Source organism: Chenopodium quinoa, unplaced genomic scaffold, assembly GCF_001683475.1.
Source record: "Chenopodium quinoa cultivar QQ74 unplaced genomic scaffold, ASM168347v1, whole genome shotgun sequence".
Taxonomy (NCBI): domain Eukaryota; kingdom Viridiplantae; phylum Streptophyta; class Magnoliopsida; order Caryophyllales; family Amaranthaceae; genus Chenopodium; species Chenopodium quinoa.
In genome coordinates this window covers 3,656,704-3,682,712 of record NW_018745177.1, presented here as the reverse complement: position 1 = coordinate 3,682,712, position 26,009 = coordinate 3,656,704, and the positions used below count along the sequence as shown (strand labels likewise).

At 36.6% G+C, this 26,009-nt stretch overlaps 4 protein-coding genes across 7 annotated transcripts; 3 read left to right on the top strand and 1 right to left on the bottom strand.

Moving 5' to 3' along the window:
* The first annotated feature begins 92 nt into the window (after window positions 1-92).
* Window positions 93-11,716, top strand: LOC110710879. Of its 4 annotated transcripts, none has more exons than XM_021889228.1 (3): window positions 93-1,099; window positions 1,912-2,004; window positions 11,343-11,716. In XM_021889228.1, exons 1-2 carry the CDS (start codon window positions 173-175, stop codon window positions 1,957-1,959), a joined length of 975 nt encoding a protein of 324 aa, XP_021744920.1. In that variant the 5' UTR covers window positions 93-172; the 3' UTR covers window positions 1,960-2,004; window positions 11,343-11,716. The 4 variants fall into 4 exon arrangements, with proteins under 4 accessions (XP_021744920.1, XP_021744919.1, XP_021744918.1 ...); XM_021889227.1 differs by having other exon boundaries at window positions 11,303-11,716; XM_021889226.1 differs by lacking the exon at window positions 11,343-11,716 and adding an exon at window positions 10,757-11,273.
* On the bottom strand, window positions 11,627-14,010 carry LOC110710880 (dehydration-responsive element-binding protein 2E-like). The gene is made up of 2 exons (XM_021889230.1): window positions 13,722-14,010; window positions 11,627-12,707 (listed from the first exon to the last, which is right to left on the bottom strand). The coding sequence occupies exons 1-2, from the start codon at window positions 13,742-13,744 to the stop codon at window positions 11,831-11,833; spliced, it is 900 nt and encodes a 299-aa protein (XP_021744922.1). The 5' UTR covers window positions 13,745-14,010; the 3' UTR covers window positions 11,627-11,830.
* Window positions 14,011-20,059: 6,049 nt separating this feature from the next.
* LOC110710695 (cell surface glycoprotein 1-like) lies at window positions 20,060-22,421 on the top strand. Its single transcript, XM_021889026.1, has 4 exons — window positions 20,060-20,311; window positions 20,354-21,012; window positions 21,719-22,091; window positions 22,179-22,421. Exons 1-4 carry the CDS (start codon window positions 20,060-20,062, stop codon window positions 22,419-22,421), a joined length of 1,527 nt encoding a protein of 508 aa, XP_021744718.1.
* Window positions 22,422-22,430: 9 nt separating this feature from the next.
* LOC110710694 lies at window positions 22,431-23,921 on the top strand. The gene is made up of 4 exons (XM_021889025.1): window positions 22,431-22,964; window positions 23,049-23,397; window positions 23,500-23,725; window positions 23,774-23,921. Exons 1-4 carry the CDS (start codon window positions 22,431-22,433, stop codon window positions 23,919-23,921), a joined length of 1,257 nt encoding a protein of 418 aa, XP_021744717.1.
* The last annotated feature ends 2,088 nt before the right edge of the window (window positions 23,922-26,009 follow it).

Below are 26,009 nucleotides of genomic sequence, written 5' to 3'. Positions count from 1 at the left end.
TATGATATGATTTGATTGTTGTCTTCTTCCTTGCTCATCCATCTTAATTTCATAAGAGTTGTTTATATCATTTTCCTTTGAATACCCAAAAATACTACGGAATACTGGTTGCGAATTAGTCCACTCTCAGAGACGGGGCAAATATTAACAAAACCATTCCAACAATTTCAAAATGGCCCCGATCCCACGACCCGGCGGAGAAAACAAACATCACCCTGTCTCTGACCCACTCCCACTCCCCAATTTCACCACCTCTCTTTCTCTCTCCTCCTCCTCCTCTTCCTCGTCCGCCATGGATGACCTTCCATTGCTGAAGGTAACCATCTCAGGCCCAACCCTTTCTTCCCTCATCAACCGCTTCGCTTCTTCCCCATCAAACACTCAAGGCCTTCTCTTCGGCAAATTCTCTCTCCACACTTCTTCTCTCTCCGACGACTCCCCTTCTCCTTCTCCCTCTCCTTCCTCTCTCATCGCTACCATTACTGGGTTCATCTCCTCCGGAAACTCCTCCGATGACTTATCTTCTCTCCTCCGTCGTACCCACCACCGCCACGTCATCGGGTGGTTCTCCGGTCGCCGGAGATCGCCGCTCCGTCCTTCGCTTCACGAGTTCGCTGTCTCGCAATCTATATCTTCTGAATCTCCTCGCGTTTTTCTTCTCCTAACGACGCCGTTTAATGACCCCCAATTGCTAATTCATACTCATGAGTATAGAGTTTATCATTTCAATCGATTGGAGAATTCCTTCGAAACGACGCCTTTGGATGTGGTTAACATTGGACCTGCGTTTCGGGGGCAGTATGGTGCGTTTTCCCCCAATTCGGAGCTTCCCTTTTTGCCCTGCAATTTTCAAGGTGGGTCCCCCATGAAGGATGATGAGAATATGAATTTGAAGGAGATGAAGAGGGTTGCTAAGGATCAGAAGGATTTGGAAGCGTACGCCGCGGCCGGGTACGAGTTGGGGAGTTTGAGTAGGTTGGTGGGATCAGATGCTGTGAGTTATGTGAGTGGAGTTGAGGAATTGTATGAGAAGATGCTTGCTAGGCTTGATTGCTTGGCTGCTCAAGTTGAAGGGTCTTCTTCTAAAGTTCTTGAGATGGTAAGCTTTGTGAAATATCTTACGGTGTTGATTTCTTGATTGTATTGTTGATTATGCTTTTCGATTTTGAAATCGTGCTGAAGGTAGTTGCATTTGAATGATTTAAACTTGAGATAAATTAATTGAAATTGAAGTATTGTTAACTGTTGTTGGTTTGGCATGTACTAGGATCATGTTAAATGCAGGAAATTTTGAGAAATGTGGATTTACATGTTGTCAATAACATGCAAATGTTGTTTCAGACATTGGAATCAGAATTATTTAATTTGAACTAATGTAAGTTTTTTAAAGGCTGAGTGTGTTAGAATTTTTGTAGTAGGTGTTCTTTAAAATGGCTTCGTGTATGTATTGACCAAGTAAGGTGAGAGATACATCTTTTTGTTCAAGCTAGGATATGCAGCAGTAAAATGATCCAAGATAGGATCTTTGTCATTTCTCATTTCTGTGATTGATTTTCTGAATGACTGCTATTATATTCTTTGCTGCCTTATATATGACAGCCCCAAATACTAAACTAGGGATTTGGTTTATAGCACCACTAGGAAGTTTACAGCTCATAGCAAAACAAACAAAGTACTGCTAGCCTATATCAGCACTAACAGACAAACAACATTCTACCTACTACAGCATATATTACCCTATATTACTGCTCTCTATTTCATCATATGATAATATGGATGTCTTACACATAATTTATTGAATGCAATGGAAACTGAATATGAAAATGGACTTAAATTTTAGACCATGGATTTAACTCTGCTGTGTAATTGGAAGCCAAGAAACTTATTAACTCCTCTTATCTGTTTGTATAGGAAATTCATAACATGAAGTTGCGGCACAGAGTTGCTGGCCTTGAATGATTGGGAATTGTGGATATAATTGGGCATTTTTTGTTCTGGTACCAGGTAATGCTTTTAAAATTTCTTCTAACTTCCTTATCATTGCTTATTAACCTGACATAAGTTGATTTTCCCACAATCTTACGCTTAGAGTCTTATGTGATGCTAGCAGTTTGAGTTCTATGGTAATATAATCACATGTTTTTGAGTTTTGTGTTGCATGTGGTGCTATCTATGTTTTGGTAATTTATACAATAACAATTGATTGATAGTATAGGAGGGTATGAGAATTCCTCTTTTGACTGCAGATGCCCTTCTAAGAGGAATAGTTTTAATGCTAGTATCATAGCTAAAAATTCCAGGGGTGCTCTTTGTGACAACTCTATATATCTAAGTATCTTTCAATTAGTTTCGAAGAAAAGTAGAGTCATAGCCAAAGTTGATTTGCATTATAGGGCTGCTATGGAGACATGACAACATTTATTTCAAGCTGTAGACTCTTAATAAAAAAAATTAAGTTTGGTGGTTTTGAATTTGGGTCTGGCATTTTTCTTTGTTTGATAGTATCATGACCAAATAAACATTGGAGTTGTAATAGTGATCTAGTAGGCCTGAAGTATTAGCTATTTTTGCTTTTGAGACTTTATAAATTGTTTCTATGGCTCTATACCTCTTCATAAACTGGTTGTTAGGGATCCAATCAAACCAGGCCCGAGGATGATATGTTTGAACACACATTTCAGAGAGAGCTTGATCTGCTCCTTCATTTTATATGGATGGGAATGTAAAAACCATCTATGTTGAGTTCTAATCAGTCTAACCTAATTCACTCTCATCCTCTTTTGAAGCTCGCAGAAGGCGAAGTATATCAGCAAATTGGTAATAATGACCCAAGATAACAATTTAGGTAGTGAATCAGACTTTAATTGAAAGAGACATTAAACTATAGGGTCTTGGTTTATGGAAATTACGCAGAGGAAATTATCAGGGGTGTTTGGTTTGGGATGTTCATTTAAGGTCAGAAATAAATTGAATTGATTCGCTGTGGTATTATTTATTCGACCATTTTTGTGATTCCTTTTACCTTCTTTTCCACTTCCCCACCCCCAACCCCCTTAGGTATTTTCATTTTCTCTCCCCACCCTATTACCCCTTCTATCTCTTTCCTCTCAAATCCTAAAACACCATTAGCTGCCCTTCTTTTTCTAGACTTTGTTGTGTTCCCTCTGACCATCTCCAACCACTATTCATAGTTGATTTTCTGTGTTGTATTTGACAGTCAAAGGGGATAGGTGAGTTGTTCATTTCATTTCCAAAACAGATACCAGGGTCATTTTTATTTTCCTTTCCTCTTGTTTTCCTTATTAATTGGATTCCAGTCTGTGTACCCTGCCTGATTTCCAGAATCAAAATCCTGTCAACCATCAATAGTTGGAATCACTTTTGAAAGGTTTACCTTGATGAATGTGTTAGATAGTCCCTTGCATAATAGTTCTCCCTTATTGTCATTTTTTTGAGATATTCTAACCATATATTACAAAGAATATGGATCATGGGGATTAGATTATAGGAACTTTTGGGGAATTAGTATTTCGGAAAAGTGCTGGTTATTCTCTTATTCATTCCTTAAAATACCCTGTACCTCAGATCCATCTTTTTGTGTGGTAGCTGCTTTATCATATATTTTGCATTGTGGGCACATTTGTTGCATGGGTTTTGGAATTTTAGGTGATGCAATGTTAATTACTTCAGTCATTATTAAATTATATGCTTCAGCTATTTTCATACTCTTAATTTAAGATTGTAGTAAAACATGATGTGTGAGGAAGCTTGGTGTCTATTCTCTATAAGTCTAGGTCCTCTGTTCTTGTTGTACTTATACTACCCATTGTTGCCTGTGTTAACATTTAATGATATAGACAGTGTACAAATAAACCATGAGGGGTCTTAGAAGTTGTGGATTGTTGGAATGTCATTTTTTTTAGCAAGGGAGAAAATGAGAAATAGAAGGGTGATGGCTTTTTGTATATCTACTGATATTTGCTTGGAGGTTTACCTACATTTAAGAGACAGCCTTTCATTAAGGAATTAAAGAATGTTGCAGATAGGGGTGAGCAAAACCAGTACCAGTCTAAATTAAGGAACCGGTCCCAGAAGCAGTTTGTACTGGGTTCAAACTTTTGGAACTTGTTGGGTCCACAGTTTTTAGAATTGGAATCGGAACCGTCAAGAATCGGCTCTAAAACTGGGTATCCGGTTCTCTTATTTAAAATGAAAATCAGCTTTTTTTGTTTAACAAAAATGACAATAATTAAAATAAAAATCAAACCTGAACAACTTCTTTCTACTGATTGCAAAATGCCGACTTAATGTGTTTCAAAATGTATAAGCAAAAGGGTCGAGTTAGAAACTTCACTGCCTCTAAACACATTTACTAACTGATCCAATTAAACTAATTAAGGAAAAGAATAAACTCACAACTTAATCATAATTAACATAAACTCCAATAGATTCAAGGTTTCCATCATGAAAACTGCCATGAAATCCAGCAAAATGATTATTTGGTCATAATTGATATGTAAAATTTTGTATGTGGGACACTTCTTAGGATAACAAATTCTGAATGGCCCGTACTTTTTCTTTTTGGAATGTATTGATATTGATGTCACTTGATTTTATTCTTCGCAACAAACACCACCTTCATAGGAACCTGACAAACCTGTGATGTCTTGAACAAGCCTAATTTCACCTACATTTTCTCATCAAATTAAAACAAAAAATTTGTATGTGAAAAAAAGGTTGAATTATTACATGACTTAATGTTACAAACTGACTTGTTGCTCCTGATTTTATGTTACAAATCAATTTCAAACCGACAGCCAACTTAATGTAACAAACTGATTTCAATCCAACTAGGGATTTTCTCTAACGACGTATACAACATCTTCAACATCACTAAATCCTTATTTCTTCTTTCCTGCTTCTATGGCTTTTACCTTTTTAGCACCACGAATCTTCATCCTTTCCTTGAGTTGTAAATCAAACCAAATCCAGTTGATTTACCTCCTCCAAAATTAGTATGGATCTTGAACACAAATATAAAATGGAGGCCGTTCACATCATACATCCTAGCTATTTTTCCTTGAACCCCGCCTTGCAGACATTGGCATGACCAGGAATTGTAATTGGCGTGAATTAGTTCATGACTATAGCATAAAGAAAAGGACTAAGAGTTGAACCTTGATAAACTCCAATTGTAATTGGGAACTCTTCAGTCTTCCCAACGGTGGTCCGCACACTTGTGCTAACTCCCTCATACATGTCCTTAATGATGTTAATATATTTTTGTGAAACACCTTTCCTTGTTAAAGCCTACCAAAGAATCCCCCTTGGTACCTTATTATAAGCCTTCACTAAATCAATAAAACCATATGTAAATCCTTTTCTTATCCCAATATATCTCCATTAGCTATCTTATATGATGGGTTGCCTCCACGGTCAGTTGTTCTTCCCGGCATAAATCCAAATTGGTTTTTCGAGATCTTGACAGTTCTCATTATGGCCGAACATATTATACAAAAAATGAAGAAAATTAAGAAGGAAAATGATAGATCTTAACATAAAATTAGCAAACAAGATTCACATTATACATAAAATCATATTTCGCACATATATTAGCTCGAAATTGCAATAAATCAAACCAAAATCTAAAAAAAAAAAGTGTGAGAGCTTGACTTATCTTCAAAGTAAAAAGATTCATCTTCATGAACAATATTTTCTCCCTTTTTTTCATCTCGTTCATCAATTTTATTGCACAAGTAAATAAATGAGGGAAAAAAGTGAGTTTTATATCTAAATTTTGAAAAGGAAAAGAAAAAAAGTATAGGATTCTTGAAGAAAATTCTCCAAATTGGAGTTAAGAACAAATGAAGTATATTGTGGAGTATCGAAAATGAAGAGAAAGAATTTGAGGGGGTTGGGTGATGTGTGACAACTGGCTTGGGGATTGAAAGTGATTTTTTTTTAATGGTTTTTTTAAAGATACAACTTTAAAGGATTATATATATATATATATGGTTTTTTAAAGATACAACTTTATAGAATTAGATTGGCCTTTATTTATTTATTTTTTATTTTTTTAACATGGGCTCATATATTGTATTTGTAAAAAAGTAAAGACCGTTTTTGTAACCAGTTCCAAAATCTAAGGTCTGGTTTGGAGCGAGAACCAAATCCGAGAGAACCAATTCTAGGTTTGGAATTGTTGGGTCCAAAACGGTTCCATCTCCAAAATTGGATACTCGCGATATTTTGCTCACCCCTAGTTGCAGATAGAAAGCAAGGGGTCATAGTCTCATCGAGGTTATTAAGGAGGGTTGGAATGTGAAGTTTGGAAATCTCATTAAACACTTTATGAGCAAAATGGCTCCAACTATAAAGGTAAGGCTTTTTTTATCCTTGGATCCTTACCCCCTTTCTTTATTAATCATTTTTTAAAAAAAAAATAAATAAAGTTGAAATCAGTATTTTGGTGGGATATAAATTAGTGTCTTTGAACATTGAGAGAATTCATTGTCTTTGCCCGTGTTAAGTGTCGTGGATTTCACTTGACAATGAGTGATTTCAGGCTTGCCAATGCATTACTTTGCCTATTAACATCTTTAATAATACTTCTGTAAAATTTATAAAAAAAATTGATACATGAAAAGTAGATTTCGAAACGAACCACACTAGTTCCCACATGATTATGTTTTTCCTTACAGATAAATGACAAAAAATGGTCAAAGAAGATTATATGAATAGTGTAAAAGTCCTTATGGTGCAATAAAAGAAAAAACGGAGGAAGTATAAAAAGTCTTAGTGAGTGTTTTTTTTTTTTTTTTTTTTTTTTTTTTTTTTTTTTTTTTGCAGTTTTCTTTTTTGAATTTATTTTGTGACCATGATGGGCGCTGAATGTGGCAAATAGGAGGATTTAGCTTCTCATTTGTATTTTGTAGGTGTAAATACCGATTCTGTCTGACATTCACCAGAATGTCTTAATCTGCCTGATTACAGTTTTGAGTATAGCCTTCTGCTACTTGCATTGTTCCACCAAATAGGGATGACTTAGGCCCAAGATAATTTGTTTACTTAATGAACATGTTTTCCAAATCTCTTTAAAGTTTCTTTATACCGTCTTCTGCTGAGACTGACATTCTGTTGCTGGCTTGCTACCTTTTACTGTTGCCTGTTGGAGTTATCAACATTACCTTGCATTTTTTGTCAAATTAGTTCCACTTTGTTCATGTTCCAGAACAGGGAGTTTTTGATGTACTGCTTTTAACTGTAGTAACAGAATTCTGTAACATTCTGCAGAAATAGATTCCCGTGCCCAGTTCTGATGTGACATCTGAAGCTGGAGTCCACATATGAAAAAACCATTAGAGTAGACCGCAATTTGGAAACTTTGCGAAGAACTACCATTTAAATGACGAGTTTTGAGAACAACTACCATTTAAAACTTTTTTCTGAAAAAACTACCACAAAAAACATACTACCTCCGTTACATATTAGTTGCAACTTTTGCCATTTAGGGGTGCTACCTATTAGTTGCAACTATCTATTTCTTTCTTTTTTTGGTAAATTTTTTCATATAAAATTACTACTTTACCCTTACTAAAAAAATCATAATCTCAATTACCTATTATAATCTGATCACCTTAACCATTAACCCAAAGTCATTAAATTAATGATTCTCAACAAATTAATTATTCACCAACCAACTTCATTCACCCTTCAAAAAAAAAAAAAAAATGGAACCAACATCATTCAATGAATCAAACCAATTCATTGCTATTTTCCAGATTTGGTGAAATTTCAATACCGTAGTTCTTCTGGGTTCTTCTTCTTCCATGAGTGGTTCTTCTTCTTCCAAGAGTTTCTCTTTCCTTCCTCCATGAATTTCACTCTCATACCTCAATCTAGCGTCTAACCCACGAATTCCTTACAATTGCACTTTGATCTAACCCACGAAATTCATCACAATTGTTCTCAAACCCACGAAATCCTCACAAAACCCACGAGTTTGTCACGAATTTCCTCACAATCGCTCTCAAACCCACGAAATCCTCACAAAACCCACAAGTTCGTCACGAAATCTTCTCAAAACCTCAAAAAATCCTCAGATCTACACTTAAATATGGATTCTGGGTTGTTTAATGTGCGTGTGGGTGGTTTCTAGGTTGTTAGAAGTTGCGAGTGGGTGGTTTCTGGGTGGTTCCGGCTGAGAGGAGGTGTTTTCAGGCCGTTGGGCGACGATGGCAGGGTGGCTGCTGTTGGGCGACGGTTGCGGGGTGGCTGTTGTTGGTGGTGGTGGTTAATTTTTTAATTACCTTCACTTTCTCTCTCCTATCCTTAATTATCTATTGTTTGATTCATTAATCAGCTATTATGAAATTTTGTCTTAAAATCCGTGCCAAGGTGAAAGTTGCAACTAATATGTAACCGAGGTAGTAAAATGTTTGATTAACACTCCCTTATTAAGTTTTGCGGCTAGAATCTCCTGCTGTGGGGCCCACCATTAGTATTTCCCTTCTAAAATTATTTTTCTCTCCTCTATTTATAACTTCTAATCTTCGTTTCTCCCTTTTTGCTAATGTTAAAAAAAATTAAAACCCTAATCTCCTCATGGTTGAAGTCAATTAATTGCTGTGAATACATAAAATAAAAAAGAGTAATGAACCCTAGATTAGATAATAAAGAACAACTGTCTCAAATCCCCTATTTCAGAAACCCCCAATTTCAATTTTTTTACCATTAACCCTAATTTGAAAATTCATTTGAGAAATTATGTCAATTACAAGGCAAATTAGATATACATTATCTCAATCGAGTTCGCCAAACAATTTTTCTTCTTCGCTCACCTTGAATTGATTGAAATGAAGAGATTAGGGCCCCATAATCGGAGATTTTAGTCGAAAACCTTGTAGTGTTACACAAGCTTTTTATGTTTTTGTGGTAGTTTTTTTCAAAAAAAAAAAGGTTTTAAATGTTAGTTGTTCTCAAAACTCGTCATTTATATGGTAGTTCTTCGCAAAGTTCCATGGCAGTTTCTTAAAGCTGAGCTTTTGTCCTATTTAGCTGATTTTAAGGGAATTTGAGGTCCAAGAGGGTAGAAAGGATTAGAGAGATTGAAGGTATATGCAAGGGAAGATATAATTAGTCAAGTGAGCAAGAATTTGTAGATATTGGCCCTGTTTGGCAATTGGCTGTTGGCTGTTTTAGTTTTCTGGTTTGACTGACTGTTTAGATTGGCTTTTGAGTTGGCTGTTTGACTAGAGTTGTAGTGTTTGGTAAATTGGCTGTTGGGTCTAGCTGTTGTTAAACTATATCAACACTAATGAACTAATATAGTACTTTAATATTAATTAAAATAATAAATTATTGGTAATTATAATTGTAAATTAATTATTAATTAGTTACAATAAGTTTACAATAATTTAATAATAATTAGTTATAATTTAAATTAATTAATTATTGGTTATAAATTCTAATAATTCTATATTACTCCATTTTAATACTAATTATTAAAAACTAATTATTGAATGATAATAATTAATTATTAATTATTAAATACTAATAATTTATGTTTTAAAAAAATATTAATTATTATTAATTATTAATTATTAGTAATTATTAATTAGTAATTACTAATTATTAATTATTAATTATCAAAAGTTAATTATATGTCAACAAGCCAAAAGCCATAAGCCAAAAGCTGCTCCAACTAGCTTTTGGCTTAAAAGCCAGCTTTTCAGCCAGTTAAAAAAGCCACTAACCAAACATGTTTTTTGGCTGTTTGACCAATTTGAAGAAGCCAAAAGCCAAAAGCCTGCTGAAAAGCTGGTTCCCAAACACCCCTATTGAATTTAAATGTAAGTGAAGTTAACGAAATAAGCATCAAGAGGGTAGGCCAAACTAGATTATTTGCAGTCATCAATCTCCATATGATCATTCATACATGTATCATAATCCCAAAGTTAAACATATAAACTTTGTATTTGATACTTGGAAATTGCCAAAAGTGATTGTAAGTTGCTACGGACTTCCTGATAAGGGAACATCCTCTTCTCTCTCTCTCTCTCTCTTTTTTATTTTTTTATTTTTTATTTATTTATTTATTTAGTAACATCCTTCCGGATTGGGAACTCATTGTTTGCTGTAGAATTGAATTAAGTGTGCTGCAATGATGGGTTGCTGAAACTATTGAAGTAAGTTGGTATTCAGGATTTCAGGCTGCCTTTTCCACTCTATGCTGGAAACTTGTAGTCATCATTGCTTAGAGTAGCAGTATATCATGAGTGGATTCTCCGTAGTCCAAACCACACTTATAACCTGCATGTATGCACCTGTACTGCACTAGAAGCTAATTGTTAGTTAACAGTCCCAACTTAAGGAAGTAAATACGTAGTATTTTTGCATTTGTTTGGTTTGCAATTTCGCAGGAACCACTTTCCACAAAATGGAGGATATCGTTTACCTAGTCTCCCCTTAGATAATTGAAACTTCCATTGGGATTTGAGAATTCCTTTTATATGCTACCCGAACAAGTCTTGCAATTTATAATTCCTACATATAACCAAGTTACAGCCAGTACCTTTTTTGTCTATCCCCCCTCCCCTTCCCCCCTTTTCCCCTAATAGGTTTGAATGGTCATTGGAAATCAGGACATTGTCCTTTATGCTTAATGTGAGTGTAGCATTGGGATGTTTAAAAAGATATATCGGTCAAAGTACGTCTTTCAAGCTGTTAAGATGATGTGCCTTATCTTTTATGCTAGATGAATCATGGATATGCGGCAATTTGTGTTTTGGCAGCAGCCATCATGGCTGCCTTGTGCCGTTCAGTAATTATTGAGATCTGCATTTGATTTCTTCACCCTTATTTCAGTTGAAGGACAACCGTGTTGTAAATGAAACGCCAGCATTCTACCAATGCTTGTGCAGATGCATTCTAGCAGTACTTCGATTGGCCGAAAGTAATGGCAGATACTTTGTAGTTGCAATTGGATTGAAAAGAGCATTGATATTTTGTGGGTATAAGTGGAAGATTACATTTTGGTTTGGTCAATTGTACAGTTGACGAGCTCAGATACATCCACTTCTTGGGGTCTGCTTTTGTAGGTTATCCATTTGCTAAATATGAACTGAGATGCAACTTGTTATATATGCTTTTAATGTCTATTATACTGTTCTGCTAATGTATGCAGTACATCGTTTTAGTGGGTTAACCTCCTATGTCCTATCCATTCAAAAAATTAATTGCCGTATTTAAGATGGCCACATCTTCCTTCGTAACTAATGCTCCTCGTCGTCTTTGGTTTCAGGAATAATATAGATTACTTATTAGAATGTGTGTGGATGCAGAACAGCCTGCTCGGAATTCCGGGCAGTGGTGGTATTCAGGAATCAGGACGTGAGATCAAGTTCTAGCTATCGTTGTTCATGTTCAATGTGGCCTTCTATAAACATCGCTAATTCAACACTTAAGTTTATCATGATCTAATCGCTAAAGGTTGCTGATGTTACAAAATCAGATACAAACTTTGAAATTAAAGAGAATAGTTGAACAATAGTAAGCCGGGTGTTATAACCCCTTCATGTAATAGGACCAGTTATGTGGTAAAAAAACCTCTCCAACTCAGAGAAGGGTAAAAATCCAACACATTTCAATCCTTTGCATTACCAAACCTTATTACCAAGTTTAATCTATTGATCCTAAAAAGTGAAACTTTGGTCAACTCCTCTACTCAATCGCGGGAAGCAGCCCCAAAAAAACTCTTAAGCATGAAAAAAACCGTAATTGAACGTTGCTCCTCATGGTATGAGCTCAATTTTGCCTGTGTTGTTGCCTTCTAGTGTAGACCATCAATATTGGTATTAGGCCTTAAAAAATCTGAAGAACTGATAAAATCAATTCCTAAAGGTCCACTCAAAGGCTGCTGTATCTTGTAGCTCGGCATTACATCTGATGACTTGCTTTGTTGAAACAAAAAGTCGCTGAAAAATAATCCCTGCTGACCAAACTCATACTCATCTTCTTGCTTCAGCCCATAATTACCACCCCCAAACCCATCTAGTGGCTCCATCACCCAGTCATGGGTGTAATCAAACCCTAAATTCAAGTAACTCCCGTCACTCGAATTTGATCCCATCGCAGATTCTTCTTTAGCTCCACCACCATCTGTCACTTGGGAGACACAAGGCGACTTGAGCTCTTCATTGAATCCTTTGTAATGCTCTGACCCTTCAGTAGACTCGGAAGCTGTTGATTGCATATTTGAGCCGTACAAAACTTGATCTTCATGCTCTTCACTCTGAAGAGGAAAGTTGAGGATCGCTGAAGGGCCATACATAGCCTTGGCTGCTTCATCGTAAGCCAAGGCTGCCTCTACGGCGGTAGAGAAAGTACCAAGCCACAACCTTTTACTACGCTTACTTTGTTGATTGTTACCATATCCTGTAGATTTGTTGTTGATGGGTTCACGAATTTCTGCTACCCATTTGCCCCAAGTCCTCTGTCTTACTCCTCTGAATGTACACCCCAAATTTTCAGGACCGCCTTTCCCCGGCATACACCCTTTTCTTGACCCTCTTGCTGGACCCTTTCGGGTGCTCTTCTTCAGTTCTACTACGGTTGAACCAAAATGTTGATTTTGGATTTTCCATTTTTCTATAATCTCTGCTACAGAGTTGTAGCCATTGCGCCGTCTTCGTGCATTCATATATGTCCTGTAAGCACCCATATAGAACAACCAATTCACATATCTTAAAAGGCAAATCATACTGATGAAAAATGAAACTCTTAAAGAAAATTTTCCATGAAATCTGCTCAAGGGTTTCGTATGAAGCATACTTATACCATTATACTAGTATTTGCGGATAAAGGAAAATGAAGATTCAGTTTAATACGTAGTACAAATACTATGTTACTCTAACAATACGCAAAGTAATACTCTATCCTATACAGCAAGCATTAGCTCAAATCCAAGCACAAAACTTATTAAGCTACATATTTTTCCTAAGCACCAACTTAGTGCAACAACTTTGAGCAAATAAAATTTCTATATCTACGTATACTATCGTGGAGATGGGAAAAAACTTTGCGTGAGGAGTTGCCCCGTATGATAAGAAAAAAAAAAAAAAAAAGATTGGATCCAAATTGAAGTTGTATGGGACGAGATTCACTAGAGGGTATCCACCTAACAATAGTAAATTTAAGATTGAATCCAACTACTAACAGATCCAAAAAAAAAAAAAAAAAAAAAAAAATATTTAACAGGGTCAAAATACATTAATGTGATAAATTCTTTTTACATGTTCTAGTGGGGTCAGGGGTCAAGGAACCTTACTTGCTTACATGCATTCGCCACTAACCCCTACAGAACTAGTATGTGATCAGGTTCACCTACTTAATCGCAAAAGAAAAGGGGAGAAAATTTAGATTTGATCCTAATTGAATTATAACAGGATCATATTCACGGAAAGGACCATTTGACCTTGAATGGTACTTTTTTTGCATTAAAGAATTGAACAATTTACATATTGTTGCTAAATTACCAAATTTAGTCTTCTCTAACCTATGTCCAAACCCTTGACAATCTTTATAAGAAGATAGCTAAATAGCATGTCATGTTAATATTGTAATTTGAACTAAACAACATGGATATATAGCAATATACTAAAAAAAAAACAAGAAGATATATAACAGAAAAATGGGGTGCATATATAAGATGATAAACTGACCTTTCAGAAAGTTGGGACTCCATTTGTAGCTGATAAGAATTGAAATGGTGGAAAAATCTGAAATTTCCCTGTTTTTCTAAATCTTCCTTTAAATTGAAAATAATTAATTTAAATTACTCACAAGAAATAAGAAATATTATTTATGCAAAGAGATGTCCCTAGAATAGCAAGCAAAAGGCAGCAGGAAAAGGGTGAAATGCAATAAGATATTTATAGAAATAGTGTAGGGGCAAAAATGTCATAAAAGTATAAGATTTTAACAACCTCTGAAAAAACTGGTATGATTCGTGGCATGTTTGTAGGATTAATCGGACACTATAACGTATCCCTGTTTCGACACCTCACCACCCTCACGTGTTCATTTCTTCACTGAGTCCTTCTGTTGGACTAGAATCCTCTTTAGTCAGAATCTTGTTGTGAAAGGCCAAGCCGTCTTTTTTCGGTTTTAGTATTCGTAATGAATGAATGAAAGAATTAAGTGATCGAATGACAATACACCAATTAGGGTGTGTGTGTGAACGAGTTCAAGGTGTTGATGAGTGTATGATGACGAGCATTTCTCAGTCTCTAATAATTAAAGTAAGACTTTATTTAGATGGTATTATTAATATCAGCAAGGCACCAAAGAGATCTAATGATATGAACAAAACAGTTTTCTTTTATCGGTATTAATGAAAAAGTATTTTGATATCATGTAAGCAAAAATCAATGCTAACAAAGCGTTATTAGAGTCTATCATAACTAATTATAAGAGGAAAATAATTTCTTGTAGGGTGCTTTGTCGTAATCGAACAATGGACTTGGTCATATTAGGGTTGGATTAGGGTTGTAGAGTTTTGGATTCCGGTATGATTTGGGTTAGGTGTCGTTTGGTATCGGGTAGATGTTGTTTGTTACAAAGTTTGTCATCAGCCTAACACTCATCTTTTGTGCGAGGGGGGGGGGGGGAGGTATGTTTTTAATTAGATTCTTCCTGTTCTTAATGAAACTGAGTTAAGAAAAAAGTTGTGTCATGTCAATCTTTTACAAACAAGACCAATGCACAACCTGGTTTGTGTGCAGTAAGCCAGTAATGTGTCTATGAGATTCCTTGACAGTTTTTAGACATTTTGTTAATTAGTTAAAAATTAGGCTGGTGCGGATTGGAACGATGTACTCGTGGTATGTTTATGTAATATGTCAAAAATGATGTTCATGTACGGCTCAAAACTCATCGACAAATTTTTGTCGTGTCGGACTTTCGACAAAGTCATGCCAAAGCGGACCAATTTCATGTAAGGATTAAGAATATGCATGCTGCCTAAGTCCTGACTCATGCCTTAATTGTTTAACAGATTCTAAAATATCAATTTTGTTTCTATTCCTAGTAAAAAAAAATTAAACAAGTAAAAATCAAGCGTGAAATGTACGAACAAGGGCACAAGGTGATTTAATATAATGGGTATTTGAGTCATGATAAATACTTCGTAATTTAAATGGAATATAATTCCTATGTTTTCTTTTAGGAAAAATGAAATCTAATAATCCCACCTTTATGTAGGAGTTTATAGGTACTAATTGCGGAAAAACATGAATCATACTCATACAGTACCTAATCCAAAGATCTAATGCACAACACATAAAGAACAAGTAATTATACCTTTGAAGCGTGATTTCACGTGCGATCGAGCAAGAACAATGGGAGATAAAAAACCTCAAGCGTGATTCCTCTACTTGGTCCACGGTCACGGATTAAGACCTCCACTAATGCTAGTTAGTTGCAATTGAACCCTTCAATTGACCTTCTATGGAGAAGTGCGAGCAACGAACCAACCATGAACCACCACGAACACCATACGCGCCATCTAGGGGTGGACGGCCGTACGGATGAAGAGGGGAGTGAGGGTCGTAAGTTAGAGAGAGAATTAGGGTTTTGGGATTGGTTGCCTTGATGTCAAAATCTACTGTAAGTTGATTATGACTGCTTTTTTGCAACCCTAGGCATGGGTCTTATTTATAGATCTCATCTCTAAATAAGAGCCCATGTCAAAAGCCCAAAACCTAATTTTGATCTAACTATGCTAGCCCAGCCCATTTCATGATTAGTTAATTGCTCATGAGGCCCATTAATGGGCCTCTAATTTGCTTAACCCAATACCTTTGTGTGTGACCTGATAGGATCCATTCTAGCGGGCTTTGGACTATTTGACTAGTCCAAAGATCATCGCTCATAGTCTAGCAACAGATGATGACGACCCAAGAGAACGAACTTATTATCTCCATAATAGGGATCCTTGATATATCTAGTAATTGCACTTATCGAATACACAATTCCTTCAATCGCTCACTTGTCTGAGACAAGTGCGCAATATTCATTTTCCTTAAGTCAATGTGTGTCGATTTGATAATATGATTGCATCTCATGTCGTGATCATATTAATCTACAAATATTTTCTTGAAAAACTGAGTTAGATTCACAAAACAAATGATTACTATGTAATCCATTTGAGCACGGCCATGCATTTTTCAGAATTCTCCCTCTTCAAGGGGCCAAGACACACCTAATTAAATAGGTAGACTCAATCCAATCTTGTGGCAACCAGAGCTCCCACTCAACTTCTGAAATAACCGGGAAACACCCTTTATAATATCCAGTTACGGGCAGACGTTTGAGTGCACCTGCCATAACATCCATTGAATGAAATCAATGTTCCATTCATGTCAAAGGAATCCACTAATATATCTGAAAGCTCTATACTTGAACTTCAAAGTAGGTCTATAGTTCGATCATGCATCATTCATGCATATCCATGTGATTAACCGAGCATCACTACGCTCCTTTAGCCCATCAAACTGTGCTATCCAATCAATCTTACATGCTAGTCCATTAATAGAAATAATTTATGTCCATTTTAATGATTCCGAACTAGGAACTTAAATAATGTATGAATTTAGTTCACCTGTGGGGTTTCATTCACCAGGTCATCAACCTGATGAGCCCATCAATTCATAATTATTTTGGACATTTTATTTAATATCAAAACCATAATTAAATAAGATTGAAACTTTGTTTCAATTGATAAATATAATTCTACAAGTTAATGTATTTATGTGACATGTTTTCTTAAAACATACACAACTTAAATTACATAACTTGCTTCAATCCAAGAACCTTAGTATGACTCTCATACCTTGGTCATGGAAGGGGTTTAGTAAGTAGAGTTCATGAGACATTCTCATAAACATGAATTTTGCAATTTATAAATTTATAATAATATTCACATCCATACACTAAGAATTTTCCTTTGCCTCTTTCGCAAAGAACTTAGGAATTTCTAATTTGCATTCCAACATCACATTGGTTTTCGATTGAAATCACTTGTTCTTAAAACACGTGAATCAAATAGACGAGTATAGTCCACAACATTCATGATGCATCCTTTGCAAAATTCATAAGGAGAATCACTCAAAACCTTAATTTCACCAACCTTTCTCAAAGCATTGAATCATTAATCAATATGCCATGTTACGGGATTGAAACTCCTTTCAATATAATGTTGAACCTTATAAGAATATTATCAATATGAGCTTCTTAACCAAGATCAACCATCCTTCGAAACCTATCTATCTCTATAGATCTTGAAACCCTAATGTACTCATCATCCTCTCCAAGGTTTTTCATACAAAATGCATTAACCATCACTTGACTATTCAAGCAACGAATAATTGCTCTTTGTACTAAACCAAGAAGATTTCATAGCTCCCACTAAACAACTTGTATATACAAGACCTTTCCTTCATTTTACGAGAACATCAAACGATTTGATTAAATCACAAAATTAAGAACACTACTCCATGATGCCATGCATCCCTAGGATTATTGGATCTTCAAACTTTTGATTGTATCATATACAAATCTTATTTCATGAACAATTTCAAGAAAGCGTTTTGAAATCCATCTACCAAATCTTATAAGGTAGAAATCACTAGAGTATTTTAATAGATCTTTGCAACATGACTAATGTAAAGGTTTTATCGTAATCATAGTCATAATATGAATTTGTTGAATCCTCTAACAAATCTTTACTTTAGTTAGAAAACGTTTTTCTTTCTTGTCTGTTTTGCTTACAATGGGTTTCACCCAATTAGGCAAATTAATCAAGTGTCATACACTATCTTACAGACTTAGAATCTACGGAAATTTACCAAATACCACTAAGTTTAAACAAAATTCACCAAATACCATCAACTTTTTTCAAATTCACCAATTACCAATCACTTTATACAAAATGTCATGATAGGCGTGTCGCTTACCTAACAAAGATAAACCTAACTAGACCACTACTATGTAGACAGGCAAGCAAGGGTCGGATCCCAAGAGACTATGGTTCAACTAATTAAATAGACTCAAGCAATTACTAAGCAAGTAACCAAATCAAATGAATGAGAATCAATAACTAAAGAACTAATTAAAACGATTAAATCAAAACAATATGACAAATCAATGCTAAAAACATCCAAGATCAAGCTTCACCACAAATACAATTAATGCAATAGTCGTTCTACCCCTAACACATAATTCAATTGATTAATGAGGAAAAGTAATCCATGAATAATACCAATGGTCTCTCTCAAGTTATCAATGGCTTCTCTAATCACAATCATGCCTACTTCCGTGGAATCATGTAAATTAAAGAACTTGAGCACATTACTCTAACTTCCTAATCATCCATTCAACTGCTCCCGTGATGAACTTCAAACCCTTAATTGATTTATCCAAATCCGTCAAAACCCAACTCCCGTTGCGATTAAAACAAAGGATTAATAACAATACCAATTATCCCTAATCTATTATTGGCATAAGCATAATCAATTAAGCATATGAATTACAATTATTATTAGAGAATTTAAAGAATTAAATCATGCATTAATCATATTCGGGATCCGCTAGATCTTGGAATAAAGAAACTACTCACACATATTAACGAAAGAAAAAACAATATTCAATGAAGAAAACATGATTAATAAGCAATTAAAAGTAAAAGAAGAATTAAAGATGAATACTAATTGCTTGAATGAAGAAAAGTACCAATTGTTGATGAATAAAGATTAAAACTTGAAAGTGAAATGTAATCTAGATCTAGAGAGAATATTAGGGTTCTAATGAAGGTTTAAAAGCTAGAATATAATAACTAAGTATGTTTTATCGGGGTTTACAATGGGTATTTATATCCCTTAATTAAGAAATCCCGAAAAATAAGAAAACGGGCCTCGTGAAACTCCACCCGGTCAGACTGGGCAAAGCCGCCCGGTCGGGCGCGACACACAAACTCGCCTCCTCGCACAATACTCTGCCCGCCCGGTCTTCCAGGGCAATGCCGCCCGGTCCGGGCGGATGGGAGTTGAATTCTTCACTCCTTTTCTTCTTCGCCCTGGCTTCCAGGGCAATGTTGCCCTCCAAGGCGATGGGGGTAAGATACATCTATGTACTACTTTGCTCTTCTCTTCTCCTTCCTTTGCCCTGGCTGCCAGGGCAATGTTGCCCTGCCAGGGCGGACACGGGTATCATCACTCTTCCATCTTAACAAACTCTCGTGACCATCCAAATTAGTCTCGTTCATCCTGAAATACATCAAAAACAACGAAACTACCCATAAAAGCACAACATGAACACAACCAAATCAAAACAAGCTAAAATAAGCTATGAACAATTAATCTAAGCTTGAAAACTACCTAAATGAACTCTAAAAACACGCTCAATATACGACTTATCATGTCACAAAATGCCAAATTTTTTTTAACAGACATTAGCATGTCGTTTGTGTTAGTTTACTAAATTGCCCTTACTTCTTTAATGATGCCATTTAAAGCATTGACTCTTCCAAAAAAGCACAGTACAGTTCGAAAAACTTGACCCTTAGCTTCATCTTCTCCATTCTCGCACTCTCTGTAATTCATTACACTTAAACCCTTAAAATTGATAAAAAAAAGCTTCAATCTTTTGAAGATTTTAGGCGTTATTGGCGGAGAAAAGTACTTGAGCGCTTGAGATTGAACCAGAATCGCAAGATCGCGTCGGTGGCTGAAGTTTTTTTTTGTTGATTGTGACTGAAACTCCAACAAACTCAGGAAGCGGGTTACATTTCGCTTACATAAGGTAAAATGTTGTTATTCTATCTTCATTTCGAGTTCTGATTATGTTTTTTTTTTTTTGCGAAATTGATTTAGGGTTTGGGTTTTTTTAGAAAGTGTGTATTTGCATGTGATGGTGGGTATATTTTGCGAAATTGCTATAGTGTTAGTTTTGCTTTGCTGTAATTTAATGCGAATTGTTGTATGTGATTATTATGTTTCTTAGGATGAGTGCATTGTGGCTGTTAGCTCGTTATAGGAGTGATGCTTTTGATGTTAGGGTGGATGACACTGATAAGACTAATTTGATGGAGTTATTTGAGTACATGTTAGAGGAATCAGTTAAGCACAATGTTTACCTTCCTAAATCATTCACCATGGTTGTTAATAAACCTAGAACTAACCGTAGGCTAGAGTTGGTGGATGATGGGGCTATGTTGAAAATGTGGGAATGGAATGAAGGGAAAGAGGAGATTGAGGTTTTTATTGAGGAAATAGATGAACCATCATAGGTTTTAAAGTCTGATGAAGCTAATTTGGCAAAAAGGTTACAAGAAAAGGCTGATAGGTTTAGGAGAGAGGCAGAGAAAGAAGAAGCTGAGAGACAACTTAGAGAACAGGAGCAATTCACTGTAGCTGTAGAAGTTCCTGTATTGGATGTAGAGGAAAGTAGGGTTAATTATGTTAGAATCTTTAACACTCCAGCCTCTGATGAGATCTTCCCTGGAGCATCACAACCTGAGCCATCACAAAAAGAATTACCCCCACATAAACAGCCTACACCAACACCAATTGAAAAAACCAAAGAACCTACTCCAACTCCAACAAAAAAAACTCCTAAGAGAAATAAAGTGACACCTAGGAAGAAAAAGAACAAGTCTACCCAGCCTCCACAACAACCTTCTTCACCTAGGGATCCTACACCACCACCTACAAATCCTGACCAAGAACAATATCAACCACCAACACCAACCCCTATTCACTCACCAAATAACCTTATACCAAATCCACCAAGCACTCCAGTTAGACATCCTAAACCACCAATACCTTCTCCAACCAGGGAACCTACCCCACCAATACCTTCTCCAACCAGGGAACCTACCCCATCTCATCAACCTTCAGTTCAACCCAGGGAACCTACCCCATCTCATCAACCTTCACATCCACCCAGGACTGATGGGTAGGAATGACAACGGACCGGATTCGAGTCGGATGGAACTCTACCCGCATCCACCCGAATTAATCATCCGCTCCACCCGATCCACCCGTCACCCGCAAAACCCATCACCCGCATCCGATCCATCCATCATTAGCGGATGAAACGGGTGGATCGGATGCTTAACGGGTGATAATTATAATCCTACTCTAACTATGAAATCTAATACGTTAGAATAAAAAAAAAACAAAAAACTTTTAGCCAATTTTAAACTTAAAAAGTAAACCATTAATTAAATTTTCATTCAAAACTATAGCAATAATAATAATCATGAACTTACTTTTTTTTTAACGGAATCATGAACTTATTTCGGTACTACATAATTGGGAATTGAGGGAGGTTTTATATTTTTTTTAAAAAAAATTAATGAATTTTTAGAATATTTTTTTTATTTTTTTTAGAAATATACAGTACATACATAGTGTAGTATACTAGTATATAAGAAAATTGGGATTTTTTTTTATATTTATACGAATAGACTGCGGATCGGGTGATAAACGGATGACGGATCGGGTGACGGATGAAATAGAGCCCCACCCGAATCCGACCCGATCCGTCACCCGCTTCATCCGTCACCCGCTTCATCCGTCACCCGCCCTTCATCCATTTAATGCGGATTTTCGTCCATTTATTTTTTTCGGGTGGATCGGATTTGCGGATATCCATTTAGAATTGCCATCCCTACTGATGGGAGTGGGTCAAGCAAAGGCCATACAAGAATTAAACCAAGTGAGTGGAGGGTGCCTAGGAGTACAACCAATAAGTATGGTACATTTGTAGGGAAAAAGAAAGGGGGGAGTGGTGCTGGATCAGGGAGGGTGGTGGGTACTAGGAATAAGAAACCGGTGACTGTTTGTGAGAGTGATGAATCTTCTGATAGGATGGGTTCAGAAGATAGTGAAGATGAGGATTATGTGGCATCAGACACAGAAGATGAAGTGGATATGCAATTGGACCATGATGATGAATTCATTGTGGAAGAGGAAGACCTTGCTGATAATATTCCAGCCAAGACATTTGAGGATTATCTTGATGGCAGCCATGTGTTAGACAAAATGTACAAGAATGGCAGAATATGGTCTCATTTACCATTTGGGTCTATTCACCTTGAGCCATGGCTGATTTTTTAGAGCAAAAAACAGTTCCTTGAGGTGTTTAGGGACTATTGTATACAAGAGGGCTTTGCTGTCTCAGTTGACTATGCTGACAGTCAAAGATACACAACAAGTTGTCTGATTAATACCTGTACATGGAGGATTCATGCCTCAGTTCTGACTGATAAAGTCAGTTGGGCTATCAAGAAGCTAGAAGAGGAGCACACCACTTGTGGGAGGCTTGAAGAAAATCCCATGGTGTCATCAGCATGGCTATGAAGACACTTGATGCAGGACTTGGAAGCAAATCCTGACATTCCAGTGGATTCATTGCAAAGAGTTTGCATGGAAAGATACAGGATTAATGTGAAGCTCAGGTTATTCTACAAAGTCAAGGCCTTAGCTAGGGTGCAAATTCATGGGGGTTTTGCTGAATCATATGCACTTTTACCCAAGTATGTTGAGATGATTAAAGAAACTAATATAGGATCCCATGCACTAATTACCTGGACTGACAATGGTAATGAAGGATCTAGATTCAAGGCATGTTTTATCTCATTTGCAGCTCAGGTGAAGGGTTTCTTGGGTGGATATAGACCCATAATAGGCATTGATGGTGCACATCTTAGTGGCTATTATAAGGGCATAATGCTGACTGCAGTAGGAATTGATGGCAACAATGAGATATTTGTCATTGCATATGGTTTGGTTTCAACAGAAAGCATAGAGACCTGGGCCTATTTCTTCAGGAATCTCAAAATTTTGTTTCAGCAACATGGATGTGAAAAAGATGACTGGACATTCATTAGTGACAGAATGAGGGTAAGCAACTAGACATCCTTTTGTCTTGTTTTTTGTTTACATGTTACCAGCAAAAACTAACTACTTAATATGTTTTTTTGGAAGGGTGTTGACTCAGCTGTGTTTGAGGTTTTTCCAAGAGCAACAAGGAGAATTTGTTGCCAGCATCTTTACTCAAACTGCAAGAACAAAGGCTGGAGTGGGAATGCCTTTCACAACTTGTTCTGGGTTGCTGCCAATGCCTACAATGAATATGTCTTTGAAAAGGCAATGTCCAAAATAAAGAAGTATAATGAAGAAGTAGAGAAGTACCTTAGAGCTATTGAGGAGCAATGGTCAGTCCATACATTTGGCAGAAGGGTTTGTTGTGATCATAACACAACTAACTTTGTGGAATCATTCAATTCATGCACACAACCACACAGAGATATGCCTGTTTTGACATTATTGGAAGGTAAATTTCCTCTCCTCTGCTTTAATTTCCTCAACATAGCATGCTGTAGCTTGTTAGTAATTGTGGTGTTTGGCTTTTGTGTTGATGTGTGGTGTAAACCAGCTGTGAGAAACTGGTGTATGAAGAGGATTGGAGCTAGATTTGACAAAGCTATTGACATGGAGCTTAATCAACTAACAGAGTATGCAAAAGGTATTCTAGAGTCAAGGAGTGAAGACTCTAGGTTCTGTCATGTGACAGCTTGTGGGGGTGGAGAGTTTGAAGTTAGGGATGGGCATCTGAAGTTCCTTGTCACACTTAAGACCATGACATGTGGATGTGGGAAATGGTAAGGTTCTGGGATACCTTGTAAACATGGTCTAAGGGTGATTTACAGCCAGAGACTACAAGCAACTAATTTTGTGTCTGCATATTTCAAGGGGGCAGCATATAAAATGACTTATGGAGACCATATCCATCCCATGGCAGATCCTACTCACTGGCCAGGGTTTGATGTCTCAGAAATTGCTCCTCCTATAGTCTAGAGAAGTGCAGGGAGACCAGCAAAACAGAGAAGGAGGGTCCCTAATGAAGCTAGGAAGGGAAAAAGGCATAAGAACAACAAGTGCAGCCTATGTAAGGAATTGGGACATAATGCATTAACCTGCAACGCAAGGAAAGAAGCTGCAAAAAAGAAACAACAAGCTGACTGCAGATCTGAGCAACCTAACACAAGGGGGAGGAAGAGAAAGGCTTACACACAAGCTCCTTGAAGTTCACTACTGCTGCTTTTTTTGAAAGTCTTTGCCTAACAATTTATTTTTGGAAAATTTGTAAATATTAATCCCAACTTTGCTCCATTTTCTTTTAATAATCCCAACTTTGGATTATTCTAGAATAACCCCAACTTTGGGGGTTGTTTATTTTCTTCAATCCCTTTTACTGGTTACCGGTTGAAAAGGTTATTTTCTTTTTTTCTCTTTATATTTCCACGTGTTGAGATCCAATTAGCCAAAAAAATAAAAAAAAGCAAAAAAAATTAAAAAAATAAAAATCCCAGCCTCTTCCTTTCCCTGACCACCCCAGCCCTCACCGTCCACCGGAACCCTAGCAACCCCAATCCTTTCCCGCGCCGGAAAACCACATCCCCTCCTCCCGTTGCCGCCTTGCCACCACTCCTCCTGTCCCGTCGTCCCCTCCCCTTCCTTCCCCTTGAATCACATCCCCGAAAACCCCCACTCTCTCCTTGATGCAAGCATTTAAAACCTCCCCCGCCGCTCCAAAAGCCCACGAAACCCCTCCCTCAACCCTCGAATCTCTTGAGACAGGTGTTTCGTGGGCGGGGGAAAGGGTTTCGTGGGCTTTTGAACTATTTGAAGCCGCAAAGGAGGTTTTTATTAGTTGTTTCGAGGAGAGAGAGGGGGTGAACGGTAAGGCAGGTGGTGGCGGCTGGCCGATGGGAGGGTTGGGTTGGGTTTGCCGGTGGGGTAAATGGGGTTGGGTAAGTTTTCTGGTGGGTTAAGGTGGATAGGGGCGGCTGGGGTTTGGGAAACCGGTGGGCGGTGGTGGAGGGGCTGGGTGGGGGTTTCATTTTTTTTAAATTTTTTTTCTTTTTTATTTTTTTTAATTTTTTAGACCAATCACAATGTGACACGTGTCACGTAACATGTGATAGCAGGTCATTGAATTTTGTTGACCGGTTTGGGATTGAAGAAAATAAACAACCCCTAAAGTTGGGATTATTCTAGAATAATCCAAAGTTGGGATTATTAAAAGAAAATGGAACAAAGTTGGGATTAATATTTACAAATTTTCCTTTATTTTTTTGGACAACTAATTATGTTAAACATTGCTTGGTTGTTAGGCATACATCTGATCTGTTTTTGCACAACAAACTTAGATAAGCACAAATGAGAGGAATTGATGATGCATATAGCACTAGTTTTTTTTTTGTGTACAAGAAAAACTTATTTAAACGCTACAAATACAATGATTAAAAACATAATTACTCCTACTTTTATTTCTCCATTTACTAGTTTTTGTTGTTGTACTAGTCTTCTCTTCACTTGTTTCAACTCTTGCTTCAACATAGTCTCATCTCTATGAAATTGTGCATCAATGCTTTGCCGACTTTGACATTCATAAACCGAAACAACATTTTGCTCAATATGACCCTTGCACCATCTAAATTTATCACAAACATCACACTTGTAATACAATCTTTGAGGATTTTTTGCCGAATCGGAGCTCCTAATTGCAAATTTCCTTCCACATGAGCACACTTTGTTTGGCACTCTCACATACGAAGATTCATAACAAGAAGGTGAAGAATTAGAGTGTGTGAACATCTTTGCAAACTAAATAAGGTGTGGTTGTGCTTTAAACCTCTGTAGGATGCTTCTTTTATACACAAACTAGCCGTTAAAATGGCAACGACTAGTTTTTTCAAAAAAAAAAGCCGTTATTACATTTGGGTATATGGTGAAATAAATTTTATCAGAGTGGTATATAGTGAATTAAAGTTTATAAGTAATGGTATATGGTGAATTAGTAAACTAACACAAACGACATGCTAACATCTATTAACAAATTTGGCATTTTGTGAAATTTTGTATAGTGTGAGTTGTAATTGG

Bases quoted from the DNA above. Each gene is read 5' to 3' on its own strand.
- LOC110710879 (XM_021889228.1), top strand. From the start codon at position 173: ATGGCCCCGATCCCACGACCCGGCGGAGAAAACAAACATCACCCTGTC. The intron at 1,100-1,911 runs GTAAGCTTTGTG...CTGTTTGTATAG, and splicing joins CTTCTAAAGTTCTTGAGATG to GAAATTCATAACATGAAGTT.
- LOC110710880 (XM_021889230.1), bottom strand. From the start codon at position 13,744: ATGGAGTCCCAACTTTCTGAAAG. The intron at 12,708-13,721 runs GTCAGTTTATCA...GGGTGCTTACAG, and splicing joins GAGTCCCAACTTTCTGAAAG to GACATATATGAATGCACGAA.
- LOC110710695 (XM_021889026.1), top strand. From the start codon at position 20,060: ATGAGTGCATTGTGGCTGTTAGCTCGTTATAGGAGTGATGCTTTTGAT. The intron at 21,013-21,718 runs GTAGGAATGACA...ATATCCATTTAG, and splicing joins CATCCACCCAGGACTGATGG to AATTGCCATCCCTACTGATG. The intron at 22,092-22,178 runs GTGTTAGACAAA...CTGATTTTTTAG, and splicing joins ATTATCTTGATGGCAGCCAT to AGCAAAAAACAGTTCCTTGA.
- LOC110710694 (XM_021889025.1), top strand. From the start codon at position 22,431: ATGCAGGACTTGGAAGCAAATCCTGACATTCCAGTGGATTCATTGCAA. The intron at 22,965-23,048 runs GTAAGCAACTAG...TTTTTTTGGAAG, and splicing joins TCATTAGTGACAGAATGAGG to GGTGTTGACTCAGCTGTGTT. The intron at 23,726-23,773 runs GTAAGGTTCTGG...GGTGATTTACAG, and splicing joins ACATGTGGATGTGGGAAATG to CCAGAGACTACAAGCAACTA.